Source organism: Vulpes lagopus, chromosome 12 (assembly GCF_018345385.1).
Source record: "Vulpes lagopus strain Blue_001 chromosome 12, ASM1834538v1, whole genome shotgun sequence".
NCBI classification, from domain to species: domain Eukaryota; kingdom Metazoa; phylum Chordata; class Mammalia; order Carnivora; family Canidae; genus Vulpes; species Vulpes lagopus.
Window position 1 is genome coordinate 18,332,588 of NC_054835.1, and position 24,249 is coordinate 18,356,836.

General features: G+C 47.9%; 2 protein-coding genes and 1 long non-coding RNA gene across 10 annotated transcripts in view; 2 read left to right on the plus strand and 1 right to left on the minus strand.

Annotated features, from left to right (window-relative positions):
- The window catches only part of SEZ6 (seizure related 6 homolog), a 45,845-nt gene extending 40,176 nt beyond the window's left edge, over nucleotides 1–5,669 (plus strand). The window contains exons 8-17 of one of the 5 annotated variants that reach the window (XM_041724952.1): nucleotides 93–287; nucleotides 532–670; nucleotides 782–978; nucleotides 2,000–2,194; nucleotides 2,797–2,988; nucleotides 3,098–3,292; nucleotides 3,845–3,883; nucleotides 4,122–4,239; nucleotides 4,324–4,426; nucleotides 4,592–5,669. In XM_041724952.1, the coding sequence (XP_041580886.1) occupies nucleotides 93–287; nucleotides 532–670; nucleotides 782–978; nucleotides 2,000–2,194; nucleotides 2,797–2,988; nucleotides 3,098–3,292; nucleotides 3,845–3,883; nucleotides 4,122–4,239; nucleotides 4,324–4,426; nucleotides 4,592–4,624 (1,406 nt within the window). In that variant the 3' untranslated portion in view covers nucleotides 4,625–5,669. Of the gene's footprint in view, nucleotides 1–92; nucleotides 288–531; nucleotides 671–781; nucleotides 979–1,999; nucleotides 2,195–2,796; nucleotides 2,989–3,094; nucleotides 3,293–3,844; nucleotides 3,884–4,121; nucleotides 4,240–4,323; nucleotides 4,427–4,591 lie in introns of all 5 variants that reach the window. The other 4 variants (XM_041724950.1, XM_041724951.1, XM_041724953.1 and 1 more) reach the window with 4 other exon arrangements.
- LOC121473047 overlaps nucleotides 1–10,035 on the minus strand; it is a 49,593-nt gene extending 39,558 nt beyond the window's left edge. For both annotated transcript variants that reach the window (XR_005983086.1, XR_005983084.1), the window contains exon 1: nucleotides 9,598–10,035. This is a non-coding gene — a long non-coding RNA (uncharacterized LOC121473047). The remainder of the gene's footprint in view (nucleotides 1–9,597) is intronic.
- The window catches only part of PHF12 (PHD finger protein 12), a 42,749-nt gene continuing 27,223 nt past the window's right edge, over nucleotides 8,724–24,249 (plus strand). Inside the window, exons 1-2 of one of the 3 annotated variants that reach the window (XR_005983083.1) lie at nucleotides 8,724–9,397; nucleotides 10,042–10,223. Coding sequence is in view for 1 of the 3 variants with exons in the window: in XM_041724948.1 (XP_041580882.1) it covers nucleotides 9,332–9,397; nucleotides 10,042–10,223 (248 nt within the window). In the remaining 2 variants the exon portion in view is untranslated. Of the gene's footprint in view, nucleotides 9,398–10,041; nucleotides 10,224–16,431; nucleotides 22,664–24,249 lie in introns of those variants that run through there. The other 2 variants (XM_041724948.1, XM_041724949.1) reach the window with 2 other exon arrangements.

The following is a 24,249-nucleotide window of genomic DNA, read 5'->3' on the forward strand; positions in this document are numbered from 1 at the left end:
CAGAAATATAAAGGCCTTGGGGTGGGAGGCTCCCCCCTTCTCCCCATTTGCCCCAGTTGAGGCTAAGCTGGGCTGGCCCCTGTGGTTTGCAGCCTTCCAGCAGGGCCACTGCTATGAGCCCTTTGTCAAATATGGCAACTTCAGCAGCAGTGCCCCCTCCTATCCCGTGGGCTCCACCGTGGAGTTCAGCTGTGACCCTGGCTACACCCTGGAGCAGGGTTCCATCATCATCGAGTGCATTGACCCCCACGACCCCCAGTGGAATGAGACAGAGCCAGCCTGCCGAGGTCAGTAGGGACCTGTGGACAGACCTGCCCGGGGCAGGGAGCAGGGTGGGGACCAGAGCCAGCTGCAGAACCTGGGGCCAGAGGGGTCCTGTGACATGTGTGATTCAAGCCCCCACCTAAGGAGGAGGTGGGGGCTCCCAGCAATAGGTAGGCACTCCTGTGGGCCAGTGGCAGCCCCAGGACATAGCACTGGGTGGGGGGGATGTGGAGGGGATGCACCTCCTGGGCCTCCCCTGCCTTCCAGCTGTGTGCAGTGGGGAGATTACAGACTCAGCTGGAGTGGTGCTCTCCCCCAACTGGCCGGAGCCTTATAGCCGGGGGCAGGACTGCATCTGGGGTGTGCACGTAGAAGAGGACAAGCGCATCATGCTGGACATCCGAGTGTGAGTGCCCACTGGGCAAGGCTGAGCCAGCTCCTGAGCTCTGGGGTCATTTCTTGCCCAGATCACCCTGGAGTCCCCAGGCCCACCCTCCCTGACAGTCCTCCTCCACAGGCTGCGCATAGGCCCTGGTGATGTGCTTACCTTCTATGATGGGGACGACCTGACAGCCCGGGTCTTGGGCCAGTACTCAGGACCCCGTGGCCACTTCAAGCTCTTTACCTCCATGGCTGATGTCACCATACAGTTCCAGTCAGACCCCGGGGCCTTGGTGCTGGGCTACCAGCAGGGCTTTGTCATCCACTTCTTTGGTGAGCTTGCCCCTGCCCTGCCTGCCCCACCACCTGGGGGAGGGAATGCCAGAACACAGATCCCAAACCATGGCAAGTCAGAGAGGACAGAGCAATGAGCCTGAGTGCTCTTAATCTGACAAGGGAAAGCTGGAAAAGCTCCAGGCATCACCTGAAGGAAGCCAGTCTAATTCTCCATCTTCCCTGATGGAAGGCCCAGTGAAAGGGAGCCTTCTGTTGCAGCAAGAGAGATTTGGGTAGGCATCAGGAAGACCTTCATAACAAAGAGGAAACTCAGAAAGGTGTTTGTTTCTACCTTCTAACAATCTTTAAGTGGCAATTTCCCCCACCCTTCCCGGCTCCTCTCTCAGGCATGAGGAACTGGCCAACGTGCTTTTGAAAGTAAAGCCCAGGGGCACCTGGGTGGCTCAGTTGGTTGAGCATCTGCTTTCAGCTCAGGTTTTGATCTGGGGGTCCTAGGATCAAGCCCCTCATCAGGCTCCCTACTTGTGGGGAGACTGCTTCTCCCTCTGCCTCTCTCTCTCATTAATAAAATCTTTAAAAAGGAAGGAAGGAAAGGAAAGGAAAGGAGAGGAGAGGAGAGGAGAGGAGAGGAGAGGAGAGGAGAGGAGAGGAGGGGAGGGGAGGGGAGGGGAGGGGAGGGGAGGGGAGGGGAGGGGAGGGGAGGGGAGAGGAGAGGAGAGGAGAGGAAAGGAAAGGGAGAAAGAAAGAAAGAAAGAAAGAAAGAAAGAAAGAAAGAAAGAAAGAAAGAAAGAAAGAAAAAAGAAAGAAGAAAGAAAGAAGGAAGAAAGAAAGGCATAAAGCCAAAATGATAACCCCTGAATCTAAGAGACAGAATGATGTCAGGGACAGGCAAGGAGGGGCCCTTGAGCATGAAGGAATGCATTGCTGGGCCTGCCCAGGCCAGGCTAGGCCCAGGCCAAACTGGCAGGAGCTGGGGTGCCCTTGTGGTGAGGGAGGCTAGCACAGTCACTTTAGTGATGGCTGAGGGCCTGCATCTTGCTGCCCCTATGCCCCCCAGAGGTGCCCCGCAATGACACATGTCCGGAGCTGCCTGAGATCCCCAATGGCTGGAAGAGCCCATCTCAGCCTGAGCTGGTACATGGCACTGTCGTCACTTACCAGTGCTACCCTGGCTACCAGGTGGTAGGGTCCAGTGTCCTCATGTGCCAGTGGGACCTAACCTGGAGCGAGGACCTGCCCTCCTGCCAGAAAGGTGAGTGTACCTGTTCTCCATATTCCCCTCTTCAATGCAAGATACGAGGCTCTCTCCTGGATTCTGAACCAGACTTCAGCTGTTGCCACCTAGTACCCTTGAACTTCCTCCCCTTTTCATAGCCTCAGTTTTCTCATCTATGAAATGGGGATAGTACCTTTTCAAAGGGTTATCCACCAAGCATTTCAAATATTTCCTTCCTGATGGATGGCCAGTGTTTGTTGACTCTAATGGATAGGAAGAGGGCAGCCCGGGTGGCTCAGCAGTTTAGCGCCGCCTTCAGCCCAGGGTGTGATCCTGAAGGCCCGGGATCGAGTCCCACGTCGGGCTCCCTGCATGGAGCCTGCTTCTCCCTCTGCCTATGTCTCTGCCTCTCTCTGTGTGTCTCTCATGAATAAATAAATATTTTTTTAAAATAAAAAAAAATGATGGATAAGAAGGGGACAGATGAGGGATGCACCAGCAAGATGGCAGGGACAGATAAATAGGCACCACAGCCACATATCATGAAGATATTGGCTGGCTTGGAACAAAGCCAGGGTAGACTGGCTTCTGTTGAGTTCTATCTGGGCTACTTTCTCCCATTACCCCCCTACCCATAGTGACTTCTTGCCATGACCCTGGGGACGTGGAGCACAGCCGACGCCTCATATCTAGCCCCAAATTTCCTGTGGGGGCCACCGTGCAGTATATCTGCGACCAGGGTTTTGTACTGACTGGTAGTGCCATCCTCACCTGCCATGACCGTCAAGCAAGCAGCCCCAAGTGGAGCGACCGGGCCCCCAAATGTCTCCGTAAGTGTCAAATGGTTATGAGGGGAAGATTCTGGTAGGAGACAAAAGATGCCACCTCTGGAGACTAGAGGCCTGGCATCCTCACTGGGCTCTGCCTGCTTTGCAGTAGAACAGCTCAAGCCATGCCACGGCCTCAGCGCCCCTGAGAATGGTGCTCACAGTCCTGAGAAGCGGCTACACCCAGCTGGGGCGACTGTCCACTTCTCATGCGCCCCTGGCTACGTGCTGAAGGGCCAGGCCAGCATCAAATGTGTGCCCGGGCACCCTTCACATTGGAGTGACCCCCCACCCATCTGTAGGGCTGGTGAGTGTTTTGCCACCCTCAGAACTCCTGTCTGTCCCCGGGCGCCTGGGTGGCGCAGTTGGTTGAGTGTCTGACTCTTGGTTTTGGCTCGGGTCATGATCTCATGGTTGTGGGATCAGGCCCCACGTTGGACTCTGAGCTCAGCTTGGAGTCTGCTTACAATTCTCTTTCCCTCTCCCTCTGCCCCTTCCCATTCATGTGTGCATGCTCTCTCTCTCTCTCTCTCTCTCTCTCTCTCTCTCAAATAAATAAATAAATCTTATTTTTTTTAATAAATAAATCTTAAAAAAAAAAAAAAAACTCCTGCCAGTCCTACAGGGCTGCTCTAGCAAAGACGCCAAATATTGAGAACCAGAACCCCCTGCCCACATGCCCTTCGTGTTACCCTTAGTCTCCCCAGTCTTTGCCAGATCTTTCTGATCTGGTGACACCAAGACGAATGCTGGGGTAGACTCTCCTTGGACAAATCCATCCCATGATCAGTCTACTCCCTGCCCAATGGGTTGGCCCATTGGTCTCACCTCTGCCCTTGGCCCTCCCCTCTTGTTCCAGCCTCTCTGGATGGGTTCTACAGCGGCCGCAGCCTGGATGGTGAGCCCCCCCCTTGAGGGCCAGGGAAATAGTCTCCCTGGCCCTGGCTCTCACAGCTCCCAGGCCATGGGTTCCCCAAGAAGGGAGGGCAGAGAAAGAGAGAGGTCTGGGACCAGCAGAGCAAAAGTTAGAAGCTAGAGGGAGCTGGTTACCTGGATTCTCCTGGGCAGAGGTTAGGGCAGATATGGGCTCCGGATCATAGGGACTTCTGCCCCAATCCCATCCACTGTGTTTTCAGTTGCCAAGGCACCTGCTGCCTCCAGCACCCTGGATGTTGCCCACGTTGCAGCCGCCATTTTCTTGCCACTGGTGGTGATGGCGCTCTTGGTAGGAGGTGTGTACCTCTACTTCTCTAGGTGAGTCTGGTTTCCCTTCCTGCTCTATATACCCAACTCACTCCTGCCCAGCACTTCTGACTCACAGGCTTCTCTGTCCCACAGGCTCCGGGGGAAAAGCCCCCTGCGGCTGCCCCGGACACGACCCCGTCCCTATGACCGCATTACTGTGGAGTCAGCATTTGACAATCCAACTTATGAGATTGGAGTAAGTGCCCATGCCATTCTTTGCACCCTTTCTGAGGATCTAATTCTATTCTCCCTTGGGCAGGTACCTCTGAGGGTCCCTCCAAGCCCCCTCACTCTTTCCCTTTGCCTTGGGCAGGTGGATTATGGGCCGGCAAACCTTATACAAGTTTCCAACTCCCAGCAGTCTCTTTACTTTGCAGGAGACGAAAGAATATGAAGTCTCCATCTAGATGGGGGCAGCTTGGAGAAGCCAGCTCAACCCAACATCACAGCCCAGCAGCAAAGTTTCCAGCTTCCTGCTGTCCCTACACCTCCTGTACATACCATCTGGGAAGAGACGCCACCAATCCCTCAAGAAGTCGTGCCCTTCCCCACCTGCAATGCCCACCAGGGCCTATATTCTTGGTACCGCTGCCCACATAGGGCCCTTCCTTGGGTTCAAATCAGGGGGCATCTGCCTCTGGGCAGAGCACAGCTGGAGTACATACATCAAGTACCAGCATTCTCCTGACCCTCCTTCATGCCCTGGACCTCTAGCCTGGAATTCACAAGCAGAGGAAGCACACCTCTCTTCAGGTTAACCACCATCCAGGCTAGCATGTGGCACCCTGCAGCAAGGCGAACTTGATGGTGGTGGAGACTGCACCAGGGTGACCCTCACAGGGCTATCACCAGTGGTCAAAGCTGCTGTCAACAATGACCTCTGGGTAATCCTGGCATGCTGACATCAGCCCCTCGGGGAGGTCTCTAATCCTTCTCTAAGGCCCCAGGAATGGACAGTTCTGCTTCCTGGAGGCAAAAATTCTAAGGGACCCAAAGGTGTTTAGGGACCCTACCCCACGCTCAGGTTGGGCTTCCCTAGGCACTCATGCTCCACACCAAAGCAGGACACCCCACTGCCGCCCTGGCAGCCCTACATGCCAAGGAGAGGGAGATCTTACCCTAATGTCAATCTGGCTTTACAAACATCTTTCCCACTAGTCCCTCCTCCAACCCCAGCCACCTACCAGTCTTCCCTCATGGCCACTGTTTTGGGATAAGGGGAATGGGCAGGCACATTCTGGAGAGGAGCAGAGGTCCAAGGGCCCAGAAATTTGGCATGGAACAGGGGGTTAGAGACCCACAGAAGAGACCCAGGAGTTGGCTACAGGCCAGTTTGTACATGTAATGTATTATATGGGGTCTGGGCTCCAGCCAGAGAACAATCTTCTATTTCTGTTGTTTCCTTATTAAAACGGTGTTTTTGGAAAAAAAAAAAAAAAGCAATGGCCAGGTAGATGGTGCTTTCTTGGAGGGAAAGGAGGTGGGAAATCAATGGGATGCGGACTTCAAGACCAGAAGGCATGCTGGGCCCACCAATTGATCACTCGGACATTTTATCAAAAATAAGTTACATGCAGGTGCTTCAAAGACTACTGTCCCCACAAGGTCAGTACAACAGATGGCAGGTGAAATAAGATGCCCCAGTGGCTGATCCACAGGGGTTTGGGAGCCCAGGAATCCAACTGCTTACCTATCCGCAATGTTTCCTTTCTTTCTTTTTGCTAGGTCCAGTACTATACGCCAGCACACTCCCAATGCCACTGTATTGTTGACAAGGCCCAGGAAGCCTGACACCTCTTTTCTCCTTTCTTCCTTCCCCTTCTTTCCCAGCTAGCAAGACTTAGGAAATTGGAATAAGAATTGGAGACTGAACCTCTAAACATGAGGCCCTAGTCCATCTTGGCCTCAGGGAATATCCAGACTATCAGGAGGAGGGGCAGTGCAGTTTAGGTCAGGGACTTGGCTCCTATTTTAGCAAAAGCCTATCTATGGGCTCCAGAAAGAAGTTGGCTGGAGAGGATCTGTTCAAGTTTGACCTGTTTGGTCACTTATAGCCCCAATGCCTCTTCTCTATGGTTCCCAGCACGTTTTGAGATGAAAGTGCTAGCCCAGCCTTGGCCCCCAGCACACACATCCATGCTTAGAGGTGTGTTCTGCGTGGCTGCTCTCCAGGGTAAGAGCAAGAGACAGGCAATGGAGTTATGGATACTCAGGAGGCAGAAGACAAAATCCCTGAAGGAAATAATGGCAGCAACCAGCACATTCTACTTCCACAGTCTTCCAACAGAGGGGCCTTGATCACTCATGGCTGCCCACCTCCCACTCTACCCATCTTGAAGGCTGGAGAAGCTCCAGTCCATGTAGAGTGCAGTGCCTATATTAACCACAAGAGGTCACTTCAGAAGATATCTGTATCCCACCTGCTAGCTCTCCTCAATCCCCCTTGAGCAACCAGGGCTGGAGCTCTCCAAGGTGGCACATTTCCAAACGCTGAGCTGACCTCCCCCTTCCCAAGTTCTAAGAGGAATGCGTGTAGAGTGATTAGTTCTCCTGGCACTTGTCAATAGAGCGAAGTATTATTTCCCTCGTTAACCCACCACCTGTTCCTGTTATCCACTACAAATAATGATGATCAAAGCAAAGTCTTACTCACTGGGCACAGGCCAACAGACTATCTGCCCCATAATACTTTCAGGCTGACACAGCAGCACAGTTGGGCCCTGAGCAGTAAGAAGCTAGTGAGAGAGGGCCTATGGCTTCCAACTTCTGAGGGCCTGTGGCATGAAACAAAACCTCAGAAGATGTGAGGTCCGGCCACTTTCATACAACTAGCTCACCCCTACTCTCTCTGATGGTTGCCTCTCTGGTCCATAGCCACTAGGATTTCTTGTTTGCAGAGGCTGGTAGAGGGCAGAAAGCAGCCAATCTAGATGACATCTACATGACAGATAAGGCCCATGACCTTATCATTCTTCCTAGGCACCAAGAGGAACACCAGAAAAGTCAGAAAAACAGAAATATTGAGACCACACACTGACATCCCCACCCTAACTCATCATCTTCGCTATCCCAAAAGAATATCTGCTGCTGTTGTGAGCAGCAACAACTCCTCACAGTTAACCTGGCATAATGGAGAGTGTCCTGGCCCGGGATTAAAGCTGTTTCATTCACACGTCTGCCATAAATTCACTATGTGAACCAGGCAAATCATCGCTCCTCTCTATGCATCTGGAAATGAGATTAACACAAATGGCCTTTAATCCCTTTCTAGTTTTATCCTTCTGCAAATGCTACACCTTAACCCTAACGATCACAGGTGAGCAAGACACAACTACCTGGCAACAATGCCAACTAAACGCCTAGTGGCAGGCACAGTGATGCCATTCATTCCCTTCTCCACCTCTTTATCTCCAGTCAGGCAAGAGATAACTGGCCATCTCTGAAAGAGATAACAAGGGCAGGGGCGGGTGCCATAAGGGAGGAATTCGGGGTGAGGCCTTCAGACTACAAATCCCAGCATACAGCACAGCATCCCTTCTCAAAACCATCCCTTCCTACCAGGCAAATCTCTCTTCCTCGCGTCCTCCTACCCTACAACGCATAGCATGCACAGGGAACTACGGCTCCCACAATCCACCAGATCCCTCGCGATTTTTGATCCCAGGGTGCAATACGCTCCCGTTCGCCCTTTGGACCTCCTGCGCATTGCAAACTGGGAGTTGAAGTCCGCCATAGACAGGTAGCTGGGCGTTGTCAGTGTTACTAACTCTTCGCTGTTGGCTTCCACTGGAGCAGTTCTCAAGGACGGTGACCAAGAGAGGGTAGTAACGGGCAAGCGAAACTCTCCATGGTGTCATCATTGCGCAAGGCAGGGATGCTGAGGCTAAAATTAACTCGGGAGCGGGAGGGTAGTGTGAACAGCAACCATCCAACCCGACACCAAAAGAATAGTTTTCCGTCGCGACGGCTTTTCTTTTCTCTTTACCAATATGGCGTCTAGTTCAGCCACACCTGACGCTGGGAACCAAACGATCCAGTACAATATCTCTAGGAGTGTTGCTGTCACCGACAGCCTACCAGCTCCAGCCAACACCACACCTTACTCCTTCCCGTTGTTGCCTGAGGACCCCAAGGACATGGTAGCCCATATCCCATTACCAAAATGGCGAAAGTAGAAGCATTTTTGTTAGGGCCTGCAGGTGACAATGCGCTTGCGCGGAAAGCGGCTGTGGCGTAGGGCGGGAGGGGGAGGCATTCTCAACGCGCCTGCGCAGGAGCAGAGTATTCCTGGTCTATACACAAAACACCAATGGAAGAAAAGCCCCCATGTTCCTGCGGCTGCGCTGTGACCCTTAGGAACTGTCCCAGGCGCCTGCGCGAGACCTCACGTCCCGCCCTCTTATCTCAGTACGCTGGCGCAAGGCAGAAAGGCGGGGCTTCAGCGCTCCAGACGAATGCCAGCGCGGCTGCGCGCTGGGGGGTACCCTCTCACTGCGGCTGCGCGGGAGCCCGGCCGCCGGCTGTCACTGCGGTTGCGCGCGGCGAGCGGCGATCCCGGGGCGCCTGCGCGGGTGGCTTTGCGGGCGCTCGCGGTAAGTTTGCGCCAAGTGCGCGGCAGCCGGGACGCAGACGGCGGCGGCGGCGAGAGGCGGAGCCCGGGGACCACCCCCCATCACCCTCCCCGCAGTCACCTCACGTACCACAACCTCACCTAACCTCTCACCCCCCCTCCGATCCCCCCAACCCCGGGATGGCAGCGCCCGCCAGCCTTCCCGGCCGGACCAGCGGTCGCCAGCGCCGGCTTTAGCCTGTGGGACTAGGCCCCGCCGAGGCCTGACCCCCGGAGCCGGGACCCACCGTGCAGCCAGCCGCCGGGCCGGGGCTGAGGGGCCGCTCCCCCCTCACGGCCCGTGGGGAGGACGCTGCCGTCCCGGGGACAGGGGGCCGGGGGGTGGGGGGGAGCCAGGGCGAGGAAGTCGGGACCCGTGTTGAGGAAAAAGAAGGGGGGCCGGGGTCAGGAGCGCCCCCTCCCCCCGCTTCCCCCCTCCCCCTGGGGTTGGGGGGGCCGGAGCAGAGAGCGCCCAGCCCGGGAGGTGGATGAATGTGGGAGAAAATGGAGACCAAGACGATCGTGTACGACTTGGACACGTCGGGGGGGCTGATGGAGGTAAGAGCGGCCCTCCTCATCCCCTTCCCCCAGCGCCGGGAGGGAACCTCCGCCCTCCGCCCCACAAAGCCGGTCCTGAGCTCACAGCGCAAAAGGGCCGGGGGAGGGGGGGTTCTTTCCCATCCAGACTCTCCCTCCCTTCTTTGCAATTCGAGGGGCTGAGCTCAGCCTCCGAGGACGTTTGCAGCAGTTTCACCTACCCGCCGCCCTGGATTCGCTCTCCCGAGGCACCAACCCACTCCATGTCGATGCACCGGCGGGCCTCCCCACCCCCTTCTTGTCGGCCCCTTTGTGCTTTCCCCAGCACGTCCGGGTACCAGGTTTCAGGCCTCTCCAGAGCCTGGCTTTGGAGTCCCCCACTGTCCATACAAGGAAGTGGCGAGAAGGGAACCGCGCACCCTCTCCCCATCCCCCTACCCTGATCCTCCCCATTTGGAAGAAGCTGTTCTCGCTGTGCTGCAGGAACGCTGTTAGGGTGGGCTCCCCCCGGTTCCGGGGGCTGAGAGGTTCTGGGAGCAGCTTGGATGGGAGGAAGAAGGACAAAAGGGGGGAGAGGGGTGGGTGACGGAGAAGCCTTGCCGGGGGGGCGACGGACCGCCCGGGAGCTCCGAGTATGCACACACGCCGTTTGTATGTGTGTGCAGCAAATCCAAGCTCTGCTGGCTCCCCCCAAGACGGACGAGGCAGAAAAGCGGAGTCGGAAGCCTGAAAAAGAGCCCCGGAGAAGCGGCAGGGCCACCAACCACGACAGCTGCGATAGCTGCAAAGAAGGTGGGGATCTCCTGTGCTGTGACCATTGCCCGGCCGCCTTCCACCTCCAGTGCTGGTAAGGTCTGGGGACCCCTTTGGAGCTCCTTGGCGGACCCCTCTCGGCACATTCCTTCACCCGGCCTACCCTTGGCTGCCGAAAATAACGGGCGCTTGCAGCCGCTAGCTGACTTTCTGCAGCGGCTGGGGCGAGCGCCTCCCCGCCCCCAGGTGTCTGCCGGGATCTGGCCGTTTGGCGGGGGGGGGAGGAGCAGCAGTGGGTCCGGACCCCGAGGTGGGGGTTGGGACGAGTGTGGAGAGCCCCATCTGGGATTGGAAGTCTCTGGGTAGCCGGGACAGAGCCGGCGGGGCACGGCCGGCGGTGGCGGGGGAGGAAGGGGAGGAGCTCTGGGCCCTGTGCCTCTCGCTTGCCCGCGCGCCCGCCACCCTCGGGCTCTTGCCGGGCTGGGCTCTCCTGCCGGCGGGTGCGCGGAGCCCTCGGCTGCGGGAGTTGGCCTGGTCCAGACCCGGGAGTCCAGACACCCGGGCGCTTGCGGCTGTGGAAGAAATCATGGAGGGTGTCTCTCGAGTCCGCCTCTCCTCTGCTTCTCTGTTTACAATATGGCGACCTGCCTTTAAATTATATTTTTATTCTCAGCGCCATTTTGGCTGCATATATGATTTGCAAACGTTTCCCGGGGAACGGTGGGGGTAGAAGCTTGGAGTCTTTTCTGCAGAAGCTCCTCAGGGACCAGGGCTAGGATCTCATCCGCTTTGGTCCCCTTTTTCTGGCTCCGCTTGCCCCCTGTTGCCTCTCGGAGCTGCCTCCCTCTCTCCCTCCCCTCCCCGCGCTGCCGCCTCCTAGGAAATCGGGCCGGGTTAGACAATTAAAATTGCCCTTGGGCGCCGATTTCACTTCCCCGCTCCGGATCAGCGAGCCCTTCGCGGCAAAATTCTTTGCTGCCGGGGCAGGATTGTGTGCGGTTAGCTCGGCGAGGGCATTTTTAAGGAGCAAAGAGCTGGAAAGCTGCGCGCTTCCCTCCCCCCCCCCGCCCCCCTCCCTCCCTCCCTTAGTGAACGCGAGAGGAGGGGAGAGACCGGAGAGAGAGGGAGGGACCTGAGTTGATCGCCCGCTGCGTGATCCTCCTGGCAGCTCAGCCCAGAACAGTCCGGCCAGGAAGAGTTTAAACTCCAGCTTCTGCCTGGAGAAACCATCTCTGCCCTCCACAAAAATCCTGCATCTGAGCAGGGAGTCCAGATTGTGTCGTGTTCTGATGGGCCTTGTTCTGTTGTTCAGCAACAGTTGACTGAAGCAGGCGTTTGTGAAAGCGGGAAAGAGAGGGTCTTCTGTTTGTTCCCACCAGTTTTTGATGTTGCTTTTTTTTTTTTTTTTTAAGTCCTCTGTTTAAAAAAGAAAAAGTGAGGTTTTCCTTAAGCCCTCTACACTGTTCATTCACATTCCGTCTCTCAGTTTGTGGACTGGTGCCTACTGTATATTTGTACTAATTACAGGTTTTGGAGCACTTATTAGACAGATTGACTGATACTGGGCAAATTAAGTCTGTGGTCAGAAGTTAGGTAGGAAGCTCCCATTACCACTCCCCAGATACTTTTGCCCAGGAAGGCACCCCATCTGGGCTCGTAATGTTGCAGGGACGAAAATGGTTATCCTGGAGGAAGCTTTGTTGCTGGTTTTAAATTTTTTATTATGGAGTGACTAACACCAGCAGGAAGGGTCTGTGGTTTTTAGCCTTTGCTTCCTGTAAGGTGTAATCCACCTGGAGAAAATATCTCTGGTCAAGTTTCCTGTGCTGTTCTTGAGCAAGGAATAGATTTGTATCTGGATATGTTATGTTGCTTATCAGTTTTTTCCTGTTGCTTACACTTTTTATTGTGCTTGTTTGATACATATACTGGGACTGAATTGTAGCCACCTTGATTTAAAATGTGGATGTTTCATTCCTAGGATGAAGCTAGTGTGAGTTAACCAAGAATGGTGACCCCTGTGTTGAGAATTTTATAAGCTTTTCATTATCTTCAGTCTCCTGTGTTTAGTAAGGAGATTGTTTATCAGAAATTTCAGGAATGGAAAAAGTGTGCTGTTTTGCCTGGATTTGGGCTTTATAAACTCTAAAACCTAACCTCTGGATCTTCTAATTAGATGAGTGTGAGTCTTGTCAAGTTGTAACAATTAACAGTTTCTACTTCAGCTAAGAGAAGAGGGAGGTACTTGTAGCTGTTTGGTGAGACTCAGGCTTGCCCAGACTGTGAATTTCATTGAATACTTTTCTCTTTCATTTTTTGAAGACCCTGAATGGGAACTGGTAATCAGAGATTTGAGAATCCTAGTAAGTGAGGCAGGGCTTGTTTTACATCTCCAATTCCCTCTTTGAAGAGCCAGTACTGAAGGTACCATTGATTTACCTGAGTTATTACATAAATTACAAAGCATTCTAAATATTGGTACAAAGGCAGGAAGCCTTCTTTCCAATGAGCTTTATTTCACCTTCCTGCCTCCCATTCCACCTTCTTTCCAGCACAAGTGAAGTATTTCGTTAACTACCTCCACCAGAGTAGTTAGGTCAAGTAGTTAACTGTCTTAGAAAATTTTGATTTCTGAGTGTCCTGGCTTTAATTCACGCCATTTCTGCTTGCTTGTACCATGTGGGAATGAGTTAGGTGTGGCTATATTTTCTCTTGCTTCCCTTTTTAACTAAGACTGGATTACAGTTGACCCTTGAACAGTGCTGAGGGCTTAAGGACACCAACCCTCATGCAGCCAAAAATCTAATAACTCTTGATTCTCCAAAACTTAACTACTAATAGCCTATTGTTGATCAGAAGCCTTAACCAGCGACATAAACAGTCAACACCTATTTTGCGTGCTATGTGTATTATACACTGTATTCTTACAACAAAGTAAGCTAGAAAAAAAGAAAATGTTAAGAAAGGGACACCTGGGTGGCTCAGCGGTTGAGCGTCTGTGTTTGGCTCAGGTCATGATCCCAGGGTCTTGGGATCGAGTGCCACATCAAGCTCCCTGCAAGGAGCCTGCTTCTCCCTCTGCCTATGTCTCTGCCTCTCTCTGTGTGTCTCTCATGAATAAATAAATAAAATCTTTAATTTAAAAAAAAAGAAAGAAAATACTAAGGAAATCATAGAAGATACAGTACCATACTATAAAAAAATCCACATAGAAGACCTGCTGTCTAAACTCATGTTTTCCAAAAGTTAGCTGTATTTAGATAGCATAATAATGATAATTTTCTTTAATGTACAGAATATACAAGCATGAAGATGGAGGTTTTGCAAACCCTGTAGATCATAACTAGTTCTGCAAGTCTTCACTCAAAGTTCTCTGAGACAAGTCCTCTTTCAGTCTTTAGTCTGTCTTGCCAGCTTGCCTCACAGTGAATGAGATCTAACAAAATGTTCCAGAAGTGATCCTAGGCAAACTTTACCTCCTGGGCTTAGTGACATAGCCATAACCACAGGGAATTTTTCAAAGATAAACTACTATAGGAAATGATTGGTCAGATAAACTGTTTTAATTGTCTTGTCTTTTCTCAGGGGCCAGTGCTCTTCCCAATTAGATTGGGAGCCCTGTTTCTGGTTTTTCTGTAATGATCCTTTAGGTGAGGGAATGAATTGTCCTGTGCTCAGCACCATGACCTCACTGAAGAATTAAACTTAAAGAGGTGATTTGTTTTTTGTTTTTGTTTAAGTGATAGTGTAATCATTTTATCTGAGTTTAACTGGTTTATCAATTATTCAGAGCGGTGGTAGGGTTTACTAAACTTGCCCCAGGAGAGCCGGAGAGATGTGTTTAAGTGTTTTCTGGTGAACCTGACACCTATCATAATTGTCATGCCATGAGTTGAACTTTCTGAAAATCCTGGTCTCCGTGGGTTAGTCCCTAAAAATTGGTTTGAAAAAATTAGAATAACTGGTGGAGCTCTAGTTGCCACTGACCCATCTTTCTGTTTGTGAAATGGATTGAATTGTTCTCACCAATAAAGTGAACGCCAATAGGCCATGGGCAGTGAAGTCGAATAGAAACTAGATATTTCCCTCTGATTGCTTTCTGTCTCATGGCATTTTGCTCCAAACGGACTGAGGGACCAACACGGTCTGCTTGAGAAGTGAATCTACCTCAGCAGACCTCAGCATGGTTGCTTCCCGTCAGACAGATTTCTGTAGCATTTGCCTCCGCATGTTATATTTGGAATTTTTGGCCGGCTTTCCTCTCTTTGGTGTTGGCAGCAAGATCCAAAATGAGGTTTTCGAAGAATGAGAGTAAAAAGGTCTCTGTGCACAGGCAAAACTAAGCTCAGCTTGGAGTTTTGCATATCTAATTTTCAGTGAGTCATAACAAGAAAGGTTTCACACACAGAGTAGAAAACTGCCTTGCTGAAAATCTTTGCTGTTTGAACTTGTAAGAAGGTGATTTTCCTGATTTTGTTGTGTTTAGCTCCTCATTGGAGTAGTATCAGGCTAGCAATGAATTAAAATACATTTATTGCAATGTTATCTTGTGAACTTGTTTCTAACATTTTAAGTGCTTGGAAACCTAGCACTGAAGATCTGGAGGTGTCAGCATCTGGACTTCCTCCCATCACCCTGCCTCCTCAATAGTAAAATGATTCAACAATAAACAAACCTATTTTGGTTTTATGTATATTTTATTTATTTTTACATTTGCTGCATCACATTGGAATCCAGGTGTGTATTATTGTTTTTAAATGTTCCACTCAAACAGGAAGGGTCCAGTAACATTGAGCTTGAGCTCAATTACACATGCATGCTTTGTAAACTTAATGTGGGGCTCAGGGACTAATTCTTGTGATGCAAGTGCTTTGGTGCAATGATAAAAGGATAATGACTATTTGAAAATAATAATAGTAATAATATTTAATATGAATTGTTTACACAAAAATGTGTGACCTAGATGGCTTTGGTTAAGAAAGGAAGCATCAGAAATTTTTTAAAGGGGAAGAGGAGACAATGTTCCTCAAAGGTAAGAGTGTTTGTATGACCTAAGGCAAGTACTTAGTGGTACTGTTGTGGGAAATTTTTCACTTTGGGCCTTTCCCCAAATTAATTACCATACTCAATGAAAAGTAGGATGCTGTTGTAATCTCATTAGTTTCCTGCTACTCCTTAAGTATTTCCCTGCTCTCAAAATACTTTACAGATGGGCTCCACTAAAATACTAGGGCCGTTTTGGCCTTCATAAATGATTAGTGTATTTTTTATGTGTGTAATTGTATAAGGACATATTTAGGTAGTCTTCACTTATATATGGAGAGGGGATTCATGTTGATCTGTATTTATTTATTTTTTAATTTATTTATTTTTTTGTTGATCTGTTTTAAATTCTTAAGTATGTCTCCAAGATAATTTTTTTAAGCCAAATCATAAAATAAGACAAATTGTGTAATTTGAACTGAAAAGGGATCCAAATTGTCCTTGCTGTGCATTGATGAGACATTGCTTTTTATTAGGCTCTGAATAAAGGACAAGTGATACTCAAAAAAGGACTCAGTGAGTTTCCAAGGTTCACCCTTGTAGGATTTATCAGTACTTCATCCATTTTTATGGCTAAATATTATCCCATGTATGGATATACCACTTTTTTGCTTATCCATTTATCAGTTAATGGGCATTTGGAGTTTTTTCTACTTTTTGCTATTGTGAGTAATGATGCTATGCACATTTTTGTGTGCAGGTTTTGTGTGGGCATCTGTTTTCATTTATCTTGGTTGTGTATCCAGGAATGGGATTGCTGGGTCATAGAATAACACATATTTAACCTTTGAAGAACTGCCAGACTCCAATTTCTCTACATCCTTTCTAACACTTGTTATTGTATGTCTTCTTGATAAAAGCTATCCTATGAACAGGAAGTGCTATGGTTTTAATTTGCATTTCCCTAATAGCTAATGATACCAAACATCTTTCCATGTGCTTATTAGCCATTTGGATATTTTCTTGGAGAAATGTCTATTTTGATCCTTTGTCCAATTTTAATTGGGTTATTTGGTTTTTTATTACTGAGTTGTAAGAATTATTTATATTCTGGATACCAAGTATTTTGTCAGATGTATGATTTGCAAGTATTTTCTTCTATTCTGTGGGTTGTCTTTTTTTTTTTTTTTTTTTTTTTTTAAGGTTTTATTTATTTATTTGAGAGAGAGAGCAAGAGCACACACAGGGGGAGAGGGAGAATCAGACTCCCTCCTGAGCAGGGAGCCTGATACGGAGTTTGATCCCAGGATCCTGGGATCATGATGTGAGCCGAAGGCAAAAGCTTAACAGGCTGAGCCACCCAGGCACTCCAGTGTGGGTTGTCTTTTCATTTACCCTTTTTATTTTTTAATTTTTGAGTCTTACCTAGAAGAAAAGTAGTTGATTTAAAGCATACTTTAATGTCTATGCCTATGTTATCAATGTAATGACAGTGACTAAGGGTTTTCTTCTGTGAACTCCAGTCAGGATGGTATATCTCAGTGGAGAGAACCCTACAATGTGATTTTTTGTGTTTCAGCTTTTCTGAGTGACCCTTCTTAGTAAAGAGTCTAAGGCTGGAAGTTAGCCCTAGAAAAACTATAACAAATCCACCACAATAGAAAATGGCTCAGCGGTTTAGCACCTGCCTTCAGCCCAGAGTGTGATCCTAGAGTCCTAGGATCGAGTCCCACGTCGGGCTCCCTGCATGGAGCTTGCGTCTCCCGCTGCTGTGTCTGACTCTCTCTCTCTGTGTCTCTCATGAATAAATAAATAAAAATCTTTTTAAAAAAAATTTCTGTGTATAGAAATCTCATATTTGTGAGGCTCCTAGTTTAAGGAAGATTTTCATTTTCTCAGTTTGATAGGTTATAGCTTGGAGTGGAAATAACTCCAGATCAATTGAGCTAGCTCTTGAACTCCATTAACAAGAACAAAAATTGTACATTGTAATGAACTCACCTGTTATATGTGTCTTTATGTAAACCCAGGTAGCAATAAATAGGGAGACAGAGCGCAGAGAATATTTGCCTGAAGGTTTTATATAGTTTATAAAAAGAAACCATCTGTTTTGATGCCCCCCAAGAGGATTTTTGCCACCTAGGAGTGCAGATGTCCTGCTTCTTAACAGAAATGGGTACGTTTTTTCTCCTATAAGTGATAGGACAATAGAAAATAGATGAAGCCAAATGTTTTTTGCTTTTGGTCATGAAGGAAGGGTGTTGAAATCTATCTCTGAACCTCCTTGTCTCACCCAAGCAGATATACAATTCCTTGGGTGTGTAGTTAAGCAATCTGCCCTAGTAGATTTTGATTGGGGTTGTGATGGTTGTATTATTATGATAATGCAGCAAGGCTCCTTTAAATGCATTCCTATTTTAAGGTGCCAGAGTTTTAAGTCGGGGTGGGGGGGTGTTTTCCCACCTCTACTGTGCTCTTCCTTTGACTTAAGAGTCCCCAGGGAGTACAAACATGGCCAGCTGCATTGCCATTCAGTGAGTGACACTTATAAGAGCACCTCCACATAATGCTAGCCTCCCAGGAGACTGGACAGGAGTACATCTGTCCCCCTGCCAGTTTCCTGAAAGAAGAGGACATTGTATTCAGTGCAAGTCCTAGACCAAATTTCAGAAAGGCACTTTGGTATTGCGGATTTGTCACCATGCCCAGGACACATGCACAGGTCACTAGCTGACTGCTTTTCCCATGACTTGAGAGCAGTTAAGAATAAGAAGGTGACTCCTTTTTCTGCCTGCCGTTTATAGATGTCAAAGTTTTCATCCTTTAAGCCTAAACATGTGAATCTAGGTCTCAGCAAATAAGAATAAAGATGAAGTTTTAGCACATTTGTATGGGGGGTAGAAGACACTGAGAGGTACAGTAGACACTGATAAAAAGGAGAAATCATTGCTTTGATGCATCAGCAAAAAAGAACTTGTCTACCATGTAGAGCTGTTGAATTCACAGTAAGCAAATTCCAAGTACACGTTACACATTGATAAAATTTCAATTAATGTAAAGCTTGACTCATTCAAAAAGCTACTTTCCCTTTTGCAACCATGTACTTAAATGCTCACTAAACTTCTTGAAAGCCAGAGGCTGACCCATTTCCTCTGCTCACTGCTATGCAATACGTAGCAGTATTACAAATGAGAGACATGCAAAGATAAGCAATGCTTGGGGAACAGAACTGATACCTGGTTCTACCAAGTGGATGGTATCTTTGTTAACACAAACACACGGTGACCATTCCTTTCCCCCTAATTACATTTGTTTCTTATGTGTTAATAGTGTTAGTGTTTAGTCTTTGCCCTTCCCCTGTTTTCTGACAAACTGCAAGATATATCTCCCAGGAAGTGTTTCCCAATCTTGAAAGGACAAAAGACAGTGTAATAGCAGGGCAGGGACTCCATGCCTGAACCTAGCTAGCTAGCATCAGTCTTTCCTGATATGGGGTCTGCATGAGGCTCTTTTTGAAATAAGCTTGAGTGAGCAAGAGAGGACTCTCTGCAGGGTTTGAATTTAACCATAGCCCAAAGACACCACTTTACCACCAGGCCAGGCCAGAGTGAGGGAACCTCTCAGAATTACTAACAAGCTTGAGCTTCAGGGTGGAGCCCTGTTTGTAGCAGCACAAACACTTTTATCCAGCTGTGACCCTCAGAGGACTGTTGAATATTATTTTTCTCCTGTCTGCGTTTGTGCAGAGAACAGAGCAGAGAAGCTAATGAAATGCATAGAACTCTTAAGTGATTATAGGCAAATCTCCTCATTACAAAACTGGGTGATGAGGAGCTACTCCTGTTCTTTACACCAGCCCTGGGCTCCTGTGATGAGCTGGGAGCTTTTTAATTCCCACGTTCACTGAACCATCAGAGTTCTCCTGATTCTTGGTTTTAGTGAAGCTCTGGAAACAGTGAAACTCTACAGTGAACTTTTTTGGTTGACATTCATCAATTTTTGGTCAAAGTGCATTATGAAATTTATACTCTTAATCTCATTAAATGTGTCTAAACCTATGACTTTTCCTAGTTCTTTCTGTACATAGATTGGCTGTATTCAACTTTCCTTGATCTTCCTTGCCATGTTTTGAAAGAGCATCTTAAACAGAGAGAGAATTCTGTGACCGATTTTGGTCTTTGGATAAACATTGTTTTGCTCTATCATTTTTGTTTTCTTTATCCTTCCTTTGTAGTCCTCATAGTTTTGCCTGGCTTAGACAACACTCAGTCATTCTAGCTTAACTTAGCTCTTATAACACCTAATTCATCAGACATCTTTGGCTGCAGGCTTCAGTTTGTTGGTGTTGAAGTAAGCTGAATGGTAAGAAAAGGATCTGCAGTTTATATAAGTTACAGGAAAGTGATTATGTCCAAGATTTGTATGCTTGCTGCATGTAAGTTTTCCTTAAATTTTACCACTTGTGTGCACACATTCAGGCCTTTAGGGTGATCATTCTTTGGTTAGGGATCATCTGAAAGAAAAGTGAGCCAAAGGGAAAAAATTATGATGCTCTGTCTCTGAGAAGTCTGTTCACCTCCTAAATAGGTCACGGGGGTATAACTGGAAGGCTTCAGAAGCCCAAGTCAGCACTTAGCTGTGGCATCAAACCACGATAGCACTGTTTGACAGCATGCCAGGAGATTACTTCAATCATGTAGGTGGGAAGCTTTGAGGTTTATGAGTAAAATGGGGTAGGGGGAAAAGGTAGAAGAGAAGGAGAGAATAGGCCCTGTGCTGTTTTGATGCAAATAATAGCATTATTTCCCCCCCCCCCTTTTTTTTTTTAAGAAGACCCTGTCAGAGGAGGGTAAATGAAGCAGAAATCCTCCTTAGGGAAAAGCAGCTGGGTCCTAAGTAGAAACATGCTCTCTATATTTAGTTGCATTTCAAATAAAGATGTTAGTGTTTTTAGTTTTCCCAGCCCTTATAGAATTTTAGGCCCAGTATCTATAAGATGTAAACTGATCCAGATTTCCTGATTTGCATATGCAAAAAAAATTTGGGCTGGCTACCTCCTTGTTCTTGATAGTCCACTAAAATTTGGCCACTGAACAGTACCCAGTTTTCCATATACCTCTGAGACTCTTCTGGAATACACAATTACAACTATTGGTTCTTCTTTCCAAGGAAGAACATTCCCTAGGAACATCAGAAAGTGACTATTGAAGCCAGAATAGTGACTCTTCCAAAAAACAGGTGGGCTCCAGCATCTATCATGAGGTGAATGAATGAAGCTCATTTTTAAAATGCAGCTAATTTGTTTGCCATTGTGGAGAAGCCAGGATTGCCAGAATAGCCAGACTAATGATAGATAAGGCCCTGTGGCACCCAGTCTCAGCTTGTAGAGAAGTTAGCAGAGCGAGACACACCTGGTTTAACTGTTGGCGCTCTGCCTTCCCACCCTCCTTTTGCTACACTTAGAACCCTGTTCTCCAGGTGTCCTTCACTGGGAGGATGCCATGAGCCAGCTCTACATAGAGGGCAATGAAGTTTGGGGGCACAGTCAGCTAGTTTGAAAGGATTGTATGCCTGTGGAAGTGACGCAACTAGCTAAGTTTCTCAATGGGGCATTTGTAATGGCCTGGCACTTCATTGGTCTCCTTGTTAACACTGCTACTGAGGCTTTGCATGAAAAAGCCAGCAGTCCTTATATTTTTTTATGTACTTTGTGGCATTAGCTGTTTTTGAGTCGGTAGCTGGGATGAAGGAGGGTAAGGAATTAAGGTTCTGGGACCCCATGAACTTTCTGCTTTTATCTCCAATATCTTTCAGTATAGCCATCTTATCTTGCCAGCTTTTGAAAGGTAAGCCGTGTTTGAAAATAAAAACTGATGCCCATACAAGTGCCCAGAGGAAGCATATATACTGACATTTAAATTTCATTAGATTTTGTTTCTTTGAAACAAACCATTAAATTTGAGTGTATTAGTAACAACTTTTAAGCTTTAAGAATATTTTTTAATTTTATCCTGCACCTCTGAGCTTTTCTAGAACAGAAGCTGGTTTCAGTTTATAAAACGCTGCTTTTCGGGTGTCTGGGTGGCTCTGTCAGTTGAGTGGCTGCCTTCAGCTCTGGTTGTGGTCCTAAGGTCCTGGGATTGGGTCCTATATTAGGCTCCTGGTTCAGCGGGGAGTCTGCTTTTCCCTCTCCCGTTGCCCTTCCCCCCTGCTCATGCTCTCCTCTCTCTCTCTCTGTCAAATAAAAATCTTTTAAAAACCTACTTAAAAAGGCTTGTTTTGTATGCTCATAGTTTCCTTTGTAGATCAAGATGGCTACCAGGAGGCTGAGATGTGATAGTGGCCTTGTCAGTGATCACCTTCACTCCCATTTTGGCTGGTACCAACACGCTTCCTGAGCTGGCCAAAGGCAACAGGGGTAGTCTGAGGGAGAGCAGGCCTGCTGTAAGCATGTATTGTCTTTTACAGTCACTCTTAGACAATACCGTTAAATATAATTGCAGGATTTTTATCTGGTAGTGGACCTCAGATGGATGGATGAGGCCCATGAACTGTGAAATTAAAAATCAAAACTGCTCAGTGCTATTGTTTGCTGGCTGACACCCCACCACCACCCAAAAAAGGGAGGAGACATACAGATGCGGCGGGTGTGTGTGTGTGTGCGTGTGAAACCATTCTTAGTCTGATATTTTAACTGAACTCTATATATGAGCATATATGGCTAGAGAGCTTCTGATTCTTAGAGAATGATGGGTTCTGACAGGAGGGACCCTAGCAGTTCATGCAACTGACCTCTTTTAGAAGAGAACCCGAGTGGAATGCTGTGGGTATATTGTGTTTGGATATGCTATCTGCATAGTGTTCCTGTTCAGTCTTTGTATTAAGTAGAATATTTTATCAGTCCAAGAAGAAAAAATGAGATGCCTTTTTTCTTAAATATTTTTTATGCATCTTTCTTTTGTCCTAATACACACACCAAAGCTTTTGATTTGGTTAAGTGATATTCCATGTCTCCCCAGCTGCCTTTGGCTCAAGTTTTAAAATGTCAGTGTTACTTAGCCGGATGGACAGTTGCAAGCTATACATTAGTAACCTAACATATTTTTTAAAAATACGGGCAGGGCAGCCCCGGTGGCGCAGCGGTTTGGCACCGCCTGCAGCCTGGGGTGTGATCCTGGAGACTCTGGATCGAGTCCCACATTGGGCTCCCTGCATGGAGCCTGCTTCTCCCTCTGTCTGTGTCTCTGCCCCTCTCTCTCTGTGTCTATGAATAAATAAATAAAATCTTAAAAAATTAAAAATTAAAAATATGGCCAGAGCCCAATGCCTTTCCTGTCTGCATGTTGTAATGCAAAAAATAGGTCTCTGAAATCAAAGGCAGTCTTTTGCTTCCCTGTCTCCCTATCTCCACCTCTCCCCTCCTCCCTTTGTTCTCTTGTTCCCCTCCCCCTTCTCCCTTCCAGTTCCATATTGAAAAACTGCTTGCGCTGGGTGGATAATTAACGCAGAGCTATGGAGCAACAGGTCCCACTGGTGGCGACTAAATCTGAGGTAAATGTTAATGTCTGCAGGTTCACATGTATTAATAGTTGAGGGAGATGAGTGAGGTGAGACTCAGATCAGCCACAATGGTGTATGACTTGAAATAGATCCTCTTAATTAGAGAGCCAAGAACCATGACAACTAACATCTTCCACCTGCAGTAGTGGGCTGCAGCCTCATTAGTGAATGAAAGAGGCATTCTAAATTAAAACTGGACTTCATCCTTTGGCTGTGAATTGGGTTCATCTGGCTCTGGGCTTTGAATCTCTGACATGAAGAGGTCTATCAATGCAGGCATCACAGCTGGGGGCCAGGGTGTATGTAGTTTTCTCTTCCATGATTCCGGAAATAAACTAATCTAGACAGCCCTGATCAGAAATAGAGTCAAGCCATTTAAATTTGTTTATGGGGGTCTAGATGTTGGAGTCCTGCTGCAGGGGTTGGCTTTAGGAGTTTTAGTTTTAAAAAATTAATGCCAGGGCTCCTGGATGGCTCAGTTGGTTAAATGACCGATTCTTGATTTCAGCTCAGGTCGTGATCTCAGTATCATGAGATCGAGCCCTACTTTGCGCTCTGAGCTCAGCACAAGACCTGCTTGAGATTCCCTCTCTTCTGACTCCACCGTCCTACATGCATGCTTTCCCTCTTTCTCTAAAATAAGTAAATCTTTTTTTAAAAAAGTAATGCCTTTGACCAGCTTTCTAATTGGTTTGTGTACAGATGTTACTGTTAACGGTTTATAGGCCCTGTCAGGCCTCACAGAAAGCCACACCAAACCCTAAGATGCATATCTTTCAGTTGTCCAATCTCTGTGGAATTAGAGCTATATTGTTATGAACTATTTTATAGCTAACAGAAGGTCTTTAAGATCAGGTAGTTGTTAAATAGCAACTTAGAAAGCAGTGAATGTGGGATCCCTGGGTGGCGCAGCGGTTTGGCGCCTGCCTTTGGCCCAGGGCGCGATCCTGGAGACCCAGGATCGAATTCCACGTCAGGCTCCCGGTGCATGGAGCCTGCTTCTCCCTCTGCCTGTGTCTCTGCCTCTCTCTCTCTCTCTCACTGTGTGCCTATCGTAAATAAATAAAATAAAATTTAAAAAAAAAGAAAGAAAGCAGTGAATGTCACTTTGTGGCCAGGAATTGCAGGCCAGGGCTTTTTAACAAATGATCTGAGAGGAAACCTCCACAGCAGTGAAGATGGATAGATATTCTCTGCAAAAGCTCTGTCCTCACAGGGTACTCTCTAAAGAGCTACCAGTTTTCTTTTTTTTTTATTTTTTTTTTTTTATTTTTTTTTGAGCTACCAGTTTTCTAAGACAAGCCAGCTCTCATGCACATTCCAGGACTCACCTTCCTTTCTATGACTTGTACAGTTCTCAGAAGGAATCTAAAGGCTCATACAGGGCAGCCCAGGTGGCTCAGTGGTTTAGCACCGCCTTCAGCCCCGGGGCCTTATCCTGGAGACCCCAGATCAAGTCCCATGTCAGGCTCCCTGCATGGAGCCTGCTTCTCCCTCTGCCTGTGTCTCTGCCTCTCTCCCTCTCTGTGTCTCTCATGAATAAATGAACAAAATATTTTAAAAAATAAAAATAAAAA